General features: G+C 30.5%; 1 protein-coding gene across 5 annotated transcripts in view; it reads left to right on the plus strand.

Annotated features, from left to right (window-relative positions):
• The window catches only part of LOC131431865 (uncharacterized), a 339,850-nt gene that overhangs the window by 143,154 nt on the left and 184,555 nt on the right, over positions 1-12,141 (plus strand). For all 5 annotated transcript variants that reach the window (XM_058597781.1, XM_058597779.1, XM_058597780.1 and 2 more), the window contains 4 exons: positions 6,091-6,246; positions 6,593-6,814; positions 6,870-7,009; positions 7,070-7,284. In XM_058597781.1, coding sequence (XP_058453764.1) covers positions 6,091-6,246; positions 6,593-6,814; positions 6,870-7,009; positions 7,070-7,284 — 733 coding nt within the window. The remainder of the gene's footprint in view (positions 1-6,090; positions 6,247-6,592; positions 6,815-6,869; positions 7,010-7,069; positions 7,285-12,141) is intronic.

A 12,141-nucleotide genomic window follows, 5' to 3' on the forward strand; every position in this document is an offset into this window, starting at 1 on the left:
GAAAATTTTGACATAAAATTTCGTATAACTCAAAAAGTAAACATCCGATCTCAAAACCATTCAATAGCGTTTTGGGTGACGGGGAGTCCTTTCATTTGCGACTAATTTGATCAAAATCGGTCCAGCCATCTCTGAGATCTCGACCTCTTAGTTGACAACACACATACAGACACACACACATACACACACACACAGACATTTGCTCAGTTCGTCGAGCTGAATCGATTGGTATATGACATTCGGCCCTCCGGGCCTCGGAAAATTTTTCGAAAGTTTGAGCGAATTCTATACCTATTTTTATATATATAAAAAAAGGTAAAAACTGAATGAAAAATTGCGGTTCTTCCAAAAAACATGTTTCCAAGCGTGGAATGCAGCATGGTTGCCCGTAACAGATTCGAATGTTTATTTCGTTTTATTTAGAAAAAAGTTTTAGTTCACCAAGTTATTTAATAATGTCTTTCTTGAGTAATATGGTCTTAAGCTTTCCAGACATATTAAGTTATCTTCTATATATGAATAGTATAGTGTTTCTATTAACCTGGAATATATTCCAAAATACATATGTGCTGATAATCTGGAATTCATTTTCTTCCTGTTATGCATTGTATCTTATCTCTAGAAACGGCATATTAACTATTATATTATTTTGGTCATAGCTACCAGAAGTTCGCGACTTTTACACACGTTAAAGCTGTCACTTTACATTGTAAAATTTAAAACTCGGTTAAAGCGCATCTTTCATCAAGTAGAAGCTTGTGTTCAGTATATTTTGAATTCTTTAGCTTAATGTCGTTGTTTACCACAAAACTTGATATAAAAGTAACTGAGGCCCAAATTTATAGCTGCAGTTAAAAGGACAATTTCATGTAAACTTTAAGAAGTATCTTAATCATTTCCTCTATGTGCTTTTACGCTCAATCCAATTTTGGAAATGTAGATGTTGCAATCACGAGCCGCACGCAGAAGAAGAAGCGGTGCCTTGAAATTTCAAACAGCACATCCAGTTTCTATGCGCTTGCTACAATTCTCGTACACATTTTTAGTTCTCTGTTTCAGTCGGCTCTCACGCCCTCACATTTCGATGCACTATAGATTTATCGTATTGAATTTCATTGCCGATTCTGGTTGGGAAATTTGGGGATAAGTACGATTACTTATAAAGTACACCTATATTTCCAAAAATGGTAAGTAACAAAAACTACCTAAACATGAATTCAAGCTCAATTTGGTTTTGAAGAATCTTATATCTGCCATTGGAATTATAAAAATTTTATAGTGTATACATAGATTTTGATTTTGTCATAAAAAAAGGTTTTGAAATTGCTTGAAAATTCGACTATTGAAAGTTGACATGCGACTAAGATAAGTTAAGCAAATCCTCCGTGTGTATGTATGTGTATTGTATGTGTCAAACAACGTCACTCAATTTCTCAGGCATGACTGCAACTATTTTCCCAAATCAGGCTGAAATGAAAAGGCTGCATAGGTTACTATTGAATTTAATTCGGATCCGACTTCCGCAGTTACAAGTGTAAGAATGTCGAAAATTGTCTACTCTAATTGGCTAAGTAGCTTGTGTCCGCATTTAAAAAAACCAAACGTTTGGAACAAATATTGTAAATGAATAGTGGAACATTCTGAGAGCCGAGTTCATTGCATATATTGAACAGTTTTCTTTCTGAAAAGAAATTATGTTAAAAAAAAATGAAAAATTATATATTGAAAAATGTAGGTGTGATTCCCCGGTGAACGACCACAATTAAGTTTGAAAGCGGGAATAAATAAATAAAATAATAATAATAATAATAATAATAATAATAATAATAATAATAATAATAATAATAATAATAATAATACTCAGCACGTTGAATAGTAGCCATGTAATCATTGAGTTTGCTATGTCCAGTCAGAGCTCTGACCAGAATACTGCAATGATGCTTGGAAAAATACAATAGACACTTTGACATTTTCAGATTTAAATCTGGTAGAAATGCATTTGTCTGAGCGCAAGTTTGCAAGCTGCGCCAGTAGCTGGCATGTTTGGATGCAGCCCAAGAACTAATCTTGTGCTTTATCCATCTAATTGAAAGTGATAAAGCTGGTTCAGGACCAACGAAATCATTCGTTTCACCAGCTCTAGCCAACTCATCAACTAATAATAATAATAATAATAATAATAATAATAATAATAATAATAATAATAATTATAATAATAATAATAATAATAATAATAATAATAATAATAATAATAATAATAATTATAATAATAATAATAATAATAATAATAATAATAATAATAATAATAATAATAATAATAATAATAATAATAATAATAATAATAATAATAATAATAATAATAATAATAATAATAATAATAATAATAATAATAATAATAATAATAATAATAATAATAATAATAATAATAATAATAATAATAATAATAATAATAATAATAATAATAATAATAATAATAATAATAATAATAATAATAATAATAATAATAATAATAATAATAATAATAATAATAATAATAATAATAATAATAATAATAATAATAATAATAATAATAATAATAATAATAATAATAGTAATAATAATACTAATAATAATAATAATAATAATAATAATAATAATAATAATACTAATAATAATAATAATAATAATAATAATAATAATAATAATAATAATAATAATAATAATAATAATAATAATAATAATAATAATAATAATAATAATAATAATAATAATAATAATAATAATAATAATAATAATAATAATAATAATAATAATAATAATAATAATAATAATAATAATAATAATAATAATAATAATAATAATAATAATAATAATAATAATAATAATAATAATAATAATAATAATAATAATAATAATAATAATAATAATAATAATAATAATAATAATAATAATAATAATAATAATAATAATAATAATAATAATAATAATAATAATAATAATAATAATAATAATAATAATAATAATAATAATAATAATAATAATAATAATAATAATAATAATAATAATAATAATAATAATAATAATAATAATAATAATAATAATAATAATAATAATAATAATAATAATAATAATAATAATAATAATAATAATAATAATAATAATAATAATAATAATAATAATAATAATAATAATAATAATAATAATAATAATAATAATAATAATAATAATAATAATAATAATAATAATAATAATAATAATAATAATAATAATAATAATAATAATAATAATAATAATAATAATAATAATAATAATAATAATAATAATAATAATAATAATAATAATAATAATAATAATAATAATAATAATAATAATAATAATAATAATAATAATAATAATAATAATAATAATAATAATAATAATAATAATAATAATAATAATAATAATAATAATAATAATAATAATAATAATAATAATAATAATAATAATAATAATAATAATAATAATAATAATAATAATAATAATAATAATAATAATAATAATAATAATAATAATAATAATAATAATAATAATAATAATAATAATAATAATAATAATAATAATAATAATAATAATAATAATAATAATAATAATAATAATAATAATAATAATAATAATAATAATAATAATAATAATAATAATAATAATAATAATAATAATAATAATAATAATAATAATAATAATAATAATAATAATAATAATAATAATAATAATAATAATAATAATAATAATAATAATAATAATAATAATAATAATAATAATAATAATAATAATAATAATAATAATAATAATAATAATAATAATAATAATAATAATAATAATAATAATAATAATAATAATAATAATAATAATAATAATAATAATAATAATAATAATAATAATAATAATAATAATAATAATAATAATAATAATAATAATAATAATAATAATAATAATAATAATAATAATAATAATAATAATAATAATAATAATAATAATAATAATAATAATAATAATAATAATAATAATAATAATAATAATAATAATAATAATAATAATAATAATAATAATAATAATAATAATAATAATAATAATAATAATAATAATAATAATAATAATAATAATAATAATAATAATAATAATAATAATAATAATAATAATAATAATAATAATAATAATAATAATAATAATAATAATAATAATAATAATAATAATAATAATAATAATAATAATAATAATAATAATAATAATAATAATAATAATAATAATAATAATAATAATAATAATAATAATAATAATAATAATAATAATAATAATAATAATAATAATAATAATAATAATAATAATAATAATAATAATAATAATAATAATAATAATAATAATAATAATAATAATAATAATAATAATAATAATAATAATAATAATAATAATAATAATAATAATAATAATAATAATAATAATAATAATAATAATAATAATAATAATAATAATAATAATAATAATAATAATAATAATAATAATAATAATAATAATAATAATAATAATAATAATAATAATAATAATAATAATAATAATAATAATAATAATAATAATAATAATAATAATGCTAGTGTATCTGTTTCTTTAGGAATAAGAAGGAAGCACTAAGGATGAATACTTCAGTAATTCAGATATATGAGCCGTTACACAAAACGCTATGTTTATCTTTTAATTTTCGTTAGTTATTAAAATTCATTGCCTTCGCCGACAGTATATATAAATCTAAAACAATTTCTTTATTTGACAATGGTAATGTAATGAAACCCTAAAGTTTCCTGCAAAGGTAATCCCAACAACGCAATCGTATATACTAGTACCATTTCATTGAGGCAGCCGAAATAGTGCGAGCGCACTATGAACCACAGCTCGTCTCCAGAAACCGGTTTATTGCTTCAAGAGACATTGATGAGACAGCCGGCTCGCGACAGCCCTTCGTAACAGTAATTCCCTAAAAATCAAAGGATGTCTTCGATTTTCTAAGGTTGTCCCCGTAACATTTTATGCGAATGAGCGAACATAAAGAAACAGGATACAAACAGCCCGTTCGGTTCGACTACTCTCCGGATAGAATACTCTCATCAAACTGGTGAGTAGAAACTGTCTCAGTGACAGCATTCATTTAGGCATGCGAGCGCTGTTGCCATTACAGTTCGGCATATGCTTGCACACATATTGTAGACTGAGCTTTCGACTTTGCGCTCCGACAGTTCATGCTATCTCGTGGCGGATGTCATTGAAAAGCAGTACTGCTGGGAAGCCTGATTGTGAACACTCCAGCCATCTGACACCGGTATGTGAGCACCAGCCATTTGAAAGTACACCGGTTACGTTGAGCCCCTCGCCTTTTGAGCCCCAAACACTTCGATGTTTTGATACTCATCACGAATCTCAAATTGTGAAAATTACCTGCACTTGATGTCCCAAAACTCTGTCTGCTGTATTTTAGCTAAACCGACAAGTTATTGTGAAAGAGTCGACCGTAAAATTCACTAATTTTCGTGCACTAAACGAGATAAACCGCAAAACAATTGCATTACTGATTGTTTGTTTACGTTGCAATCAGCTGATTTCGAAATTCCGATTTAGATCTCATCAATATGGCGTCGTGACATGAGGCCGGAACACCCACATAAATGAATACAGCGCGCAGTTGACTACTCATTGAGCGGATGACAAATCGAATATTTTATCAAACCGCTCTGCATGAAGGCAACCGTTGACTGAGCAAAAAAGTACGGCTGTGTAATTGGTAGTTTAGTTATATAAATCCATCGACAAATGACTGAGATAAAAGCTGAGATTATGACAAACAAGTTTTGTATATTTTAATTCACGCCTAACCTCGTGTAGCTAAGCGTAAGACATTTTTAATGCCGAAACAACAATCGTTTAGTTGCACGAAATATTAATATTATAATTATAATCTACCTGCCAAAGTTTCAACAGACATATCTAATATAGACGAGATTCTTGATGCTTATTTATATAATACTACCCAATCAATTATAGTAATAATGAAAAATTTTGAATTAATCGATCGTTCTCCCTTCGTTGCAGATGGAAGTTAAAACCCTACATACCATGGCAATTGTAATAATTGCCATTGTTTATTGCTTAAGTGTAACAACAGCTCAGTCCAATTATGCTTCACAGGCAAATAATATTGAATACCATGGAGAAGGATTACCAGATGAAGCTACACTGGACGGAAAGGTTGGTTTTATTTAAATTGAGGATAAACTTATGTGAAATAAATTCTACTCATCGGTGCATAGCAGTTCATGTTGAACTGCTACGCGACTCAATAGTTTAACATAAACTGCTAAGCAGATTATTTACCTCTACTTGAGACACTTAAGATGTACCGAGGCACAGTGTCTTTAGCTGTTATGTACTGATTTGTTGAAGACAAAACGTAAGAACAAAAAACAAAAACAGTTAAGTCTGGTTTACTACAAACCGGTTACCTGTAACTGAACCCCTAGATAAAATAAGTTTTCCTTCGTTCCTTCTCGTTCCTAGATATCTACAAACCTATACAATTTAATTATCGTTTCAGGTAACGAAGCTTGATGATATTAGTCCAATAATATTCCTAAATCAAACCAAAGCTGTTTTAAATTGCGCTGCTGGCTCTATGCAAGTGGAGCTTAAGTTTAATGAAAGATTCTACGGAACCGCATATGCTAATTTTGATCGAAACAGTGCTTGTCAAATATCTGGTAAAGGTGACATGGGTTACATTCTTGAATTACCTTTGAAAGGTTGTGGAACAAAACAGGTTTGTATCCAGCCGTAGTTGGAAATACATTAATATTATCATCGACTTATTTCAGGAACCTCAACGCGTATTTACCAACAACATTATAATACGTTTTCACCCTGGTCTAGAGATGGATGGAGATGAGATTATTACTATTGTATGTCGCTATCCACCCCCGGTAGCACCTATTCCAGCTGGCTTTCCAGCCCCAATGTATGGATCTTTCTTTACCAGAAGCATGTTGTTTTTAGCTAATGATTCAATTATTTATAGAATCACTGATATAGTACCCGCATTAATACTTGAGCCACCGCTGAAGGGAATCCAAATATTGTTTATTATTTGTGCAATTATGTTCCTTACGCTATTACTCATTGGATTAGGAATTTCTTACTATTGCTTGCGTAGGCAGCCAATACCTATTGTCCGAAGAATTATACATGTTGGCAGTGGATCTGAAATAACAGCACTAGAAACGGGTAGTATAGGTAGCTATTCTATATTCCAATTAACGCTTTAACCAAAGAGGAAAAGTTTCAACTGGAAAAAATACCGAGGTACCGCCAGTGTTGGTGATTGCCGAAAATTTGACAGAAGCTGCTATATTGCTATCTATATTGTATACAACATTTTCAATCCGGTAGAAGATGCTATAAGAACTCGAGTCTCTCAATACATGAACCGCGAGAGAATTTTTCTACATTTCTTCGCTCCACTTCATACTCTGAGTATTTCACGGCCCATGAAAAAATATACAGTCTGATAATGATCGTTGCTGTGTGGAATTTGCCAAGAGAGAATCGCAAGTTGACAATTATCGCAGAAAATCGAATCGATGGTTCATCTTGATGTTTCTCATACTAGGTTGCAATATTTCAAAACCCTTGTGTGGAGCATTCACATACATTTTCATAGACACAACTTATACAAAGGTTATATGCACATAGTTAGAATAAGCGGCAATAGTGAAATGATTCTATCGCAATTATCAACTGCCTGTATAGAATCGGATCGCGAAACGAGAATAAGCGACCGTTTGTTGCTTCAGAGAGGATCTCCACAGCGGCGTGCTAACCTTTGATTCTCAGAAATGTCATCGAGAGAAATTCACTCTCGCACTGGTGTCTATTCTATGTTAAATGAGCCATGCCGGGTGTTTGTTGTTGCGATGTTTTCCATTTCTCTTTGATGGCACTGATTGAATCGTGTGAAGAGTGAAGATTGAACGTTCTTTGATACGATAAAAGCCATCCTTGGGTACCGCCCATATTAGCAGGGTTGATTTCCTTCACGTTTCCTCTTCGATGTATCAATGCTTAAAGCAGTTCAATTTGAACTGCCATCTCCGCCAAGCAGTTTCAATTTAAACCGCTAAACAGACGCAAAGTTTACACTGTTTATGTAACACTTTTCAGATATTGAACCGAGATTCCTATCCTTTCTGATGTTTCGGGCGTAAACGAGTGACGACTGGCTAGTGGTCATCGCAGAATTTTAACATTTAGGTGAATTATTAATTTGTGCGAAAAGCGCATATTTAGTTTCGACTTTCTTCAGCCATTATGTACGGAAAAAAATTGTTTCAAGTTTATTAAAGAAAATCCAAAAATTAGACATTTCACAGAAATTTTGAAATTAAAGTAAAATTAATCTTGTTTGACACTTAGCATGAAATTCATCATATCGATCATTTAGGCATTATTGATCTCCAATCGATAGAATATTGCTTTAGTTAAACTTTTTAACAGGAAATTCTATCATATTTACTAAAAATCTCAAGAAATTTTGTATATTCACAAAAAAATTTAAATCTTAGAAATTTTTGTGACTTAGCTAAGTGCGCATTCAAGAATGTTGGTGTACCAACCGGCTAAATGTACTCTTAGCTGAAATTTGAAGAGTGTGATAGTTGATATATTTTATATTTACCAAAAATCTGAAAATAATCGAAATTTTCACAGGTATTTTTAAAATTGAAGAGGTTGTAGGTACTTACGTAGATTTGACGTAAGTGCACGTCTAAGAAATTAAGCAACGTGTAAAATTTCAATAGTAAAATTTTATATTTACATCAAAATCTAAAAAAATCAACATTTTCCAATTTAATATATTGTAAAATGCAAATCGCTTGGCTTTCCAGGATACGACCGAATGATGCATGATGAGCTTCAAATTCGCGATTTCGCTGTCGTAACACTGCAGGAACTTTGTTGGGCGCCACAGAATGTGTAGAAAAGTGGGGCATCGAGCGGCTACCTTCTATCAGAGTTGTGGCGTAACCAGCGTCAAAAGAACGGGACTTTTAGTGGTAGGTAAGATCGCGTAAATTGGAGGCAGCAAATCAGTGATTGAATGTGCCTATTAAAGATCAAGGGTCGCTTCTTCAATTATAATATCATCAACAAGCACTGCTCACATGAAACGAGACCCGAAGACGAGAAGGAAGCATATTTCGTGCAGCTGGAGCGAACCTACGACAGCTGTCCATGGCGGGATATAAAATTCGTCAGCGCTCAGGTAGGTCGGGAGGCAATATACAGGCCCATGATTGAGCTAGAAAGCCTACCTTCTTCCACCGCAAGATATCCGAAGCACCTTCTTCCACCGCAAAGATATCCTCAAAAGCTACCTGGAGATCAACTGATCAACATACGGAAAATGAAATCGATCACGTTCTCATCGGCGGGCGGTTCTTCTCTGACGTCATCAATATCCGCACTAAGCGCAGTGCCAACATTGATTCTGACGACTATCTTGTCGCAGTTTGTATGCGCTCAAAACTATAGACTGTGAACAACACTCTTCGCACAGGAACGCTGGGACTCAATATCGAGCAGCTACGTAGCGTTCGTACTGCAGAGGAATACGCGCAACAACTGGTGCTAGTGCTACCAACGGGAGAGCAGCTTGGCGCGGCAATTTTGATGACGGCTGGAGGAATATAAAGTCCGCCATAAGTAGCACTGCTGCAACCGTACTAGGTTATCGAGAAACCAGTGGTAGCCTTCTCATAAACGAACGGTATCACTTCACGGTGGAAGATGGAAGCAGTACTAAAATGAGCATCTGAATGGCGAAGCGCAATATACAGAGAAAGACATGGAGTGTCGTCAATTTGGGTGCACACTCGGCTAACGACAGATTCCCAGCTGAGGAACAACAAAGCCGAGGGCAACGACCAATTTCCAGGCGAGCTGCTCAAACATGGAAGAGAGGCACTGGCTAGAGCGTTGCACTGGATGATGTAACAGTTACACACTATTTCAAATCAAATCCGCCTGCATTTATACGTTGTAGCAGGTCGTCCATCAGTAAAACCATTGGTAGCCAAAGATCACGCTCTCTTCTTTCAAGCCGAGTGATATTGCCGAACATAGTCGAAGAACAGAATTCTTTCAGTTAGTTTGAAGGAAAGAGAATACTGACATGGGCTAGAACGAACTAAAAAGTTGAATGACCGAAGATTCCGAGTAATCCCGAGGAATTATCGGGAAATGACGTACTTCCGCTTACGTTGAGATTATCTTCCCAAATCTAGCTCAATAATTTTGTCCCAGTTCGTTGAGTAGAGTGGTAGTGACGCGATTATGCTCCGTTCACGAGAATTGTTAAAAAGTAATCGTGCTGTGGTATTTCTTTTCAGTTGGCTATAAATTTATATTTTCTTCCATGGTCAAAAAGTAAAGTGTGTGAATTTTATCGTGTGCGAAATAGATTTGTGTGGTGATCAAAGAGATGAGGTGAAAATGTGCTTAAATCAAATACCCGCTTTATGCTAACGACCCGTTCGGACAACCACGTTTGTTCCATCCAATTTCCCAGGTTATCTTCCGTAGAATATGAATAATGATACGAAATACGAAATTACGCTCACTGGACACCGTTCGCTCACTGCGTCACTCGCCACATCCTGGAGGACAAATTTGGCCGACACACGATTTTTCGTCGGAAGGGAGTTGATCACCATCCATCAGTCGCCTAGTCAGGGAGTCCATTCCCTTTTACTTATTTGATCAAATAGACGTCCATTCATACCGGAAACAAGATAAATTGATAGCCGCTAGAGTGATTTTCGGACACCGCTTATAGACGGAGGCGTCCATGATGTGATCACGTTTACGATCCATGTGCACATGTGACCGCGTTTTCGGAAGCACCCTCCGAAACGCGCACACAGAATTACACCCGGGTGTCCAAGCTTTTACCATTCATCGCTTGCTGCTCCTGAAGATGTCATCATAAACTGTGGTTGGGTCGAATGATAAAAAAGCACACTAACTAACTAGTAGATAAGGAAAGAAAAAAACGCACACAACAGAAAGCTAGGCCTATAAATTAGCATGCAGAATAAATTATACTTACCGTGAAATCGACGACACGACAAGGCACTCTGAAGAAAAATCGCCATGAAAAATGTCCGTTGATGATTTACCATCAGTTACCAACAATTGAGTGATCCCTCGTATTTAATAAAAAGAATCTTCTCGAGCAACACTGTTTAGTTGCTACGAACTTGTTGCCAAGGAGGTCCAAAACAAATAAACAAACAGTTTGCACCGGAACATAACATGGGTTTGCTACAGGTAAATAATAAAATTACATCACACTGGAGACAAATCGGTCCTATCACTCTTTATCTCAGGACAAAGTCGGTGTCTAATCTCCGATAAAATTCATGGAAAGTCAATTCGAAGATGACTTCCCTACCTCCGATGGCTAACTTAGGATAGCTAATACATTTCGGCTTTACTGGCATCGGTGATAATTTGTTCGGAAACTATGGTAGTGTCTATTACTGTCTACGTCACATACAAAAAACCTGTTTTAATCCACCTAGTGGTGTAATAACGCCTTTCTCATGTATAATATTGTGTTATTCTATTCAAAAATTTTATCTTCGATTTTTGAAAGAAACCAAGAGATTGTTTGTGCATTATCTAGTATAACATACAGAATGAAACAGTGCTTGCTTGCGTAGGTCATCCTTAAGAAAACGAAGTGGGTTCGCTATTATATGCACTTCCGGCACCGGAACCCGAGAACCGGTATAATCGAAGTCGATTCGTACGGACAAAAAATAACATTACGTACAAACTCTACTAGTTTTGTTCAAATTTAGAAGAATTTATACCATTTTGCCATTGCACTCTAAATGACGATTTAAATGTTTGTTGTATCCGAAAATATGCAGTAATTATTGGTAGGACCATAGGACCTTTCGTTTGACCCTAAGATTGGGAATAACGGTTATGAGTCCAGTTTACAAATTTTTTTACGGTTTTTGTTCCGCCAGTCTAAATGACGGTGTACAATATTCAACACACTTTACCCTATAACTCAGGTGC

The sequence above is a fragment of the Malaya genurostris genome, chromosome 2 (genome assembly GCF_030247185.1).
Source record: "Malaya genurostris strain Urasoe2022 chromosome 2, Malgen_1.1, whole genome shotgun sequence".
Taxonomy (NCBI): Eukaryota; Metazoa; Arthropoda; class Insecta; order Diptera; family Culicidae; genus Malaya; species Malaya genurostris.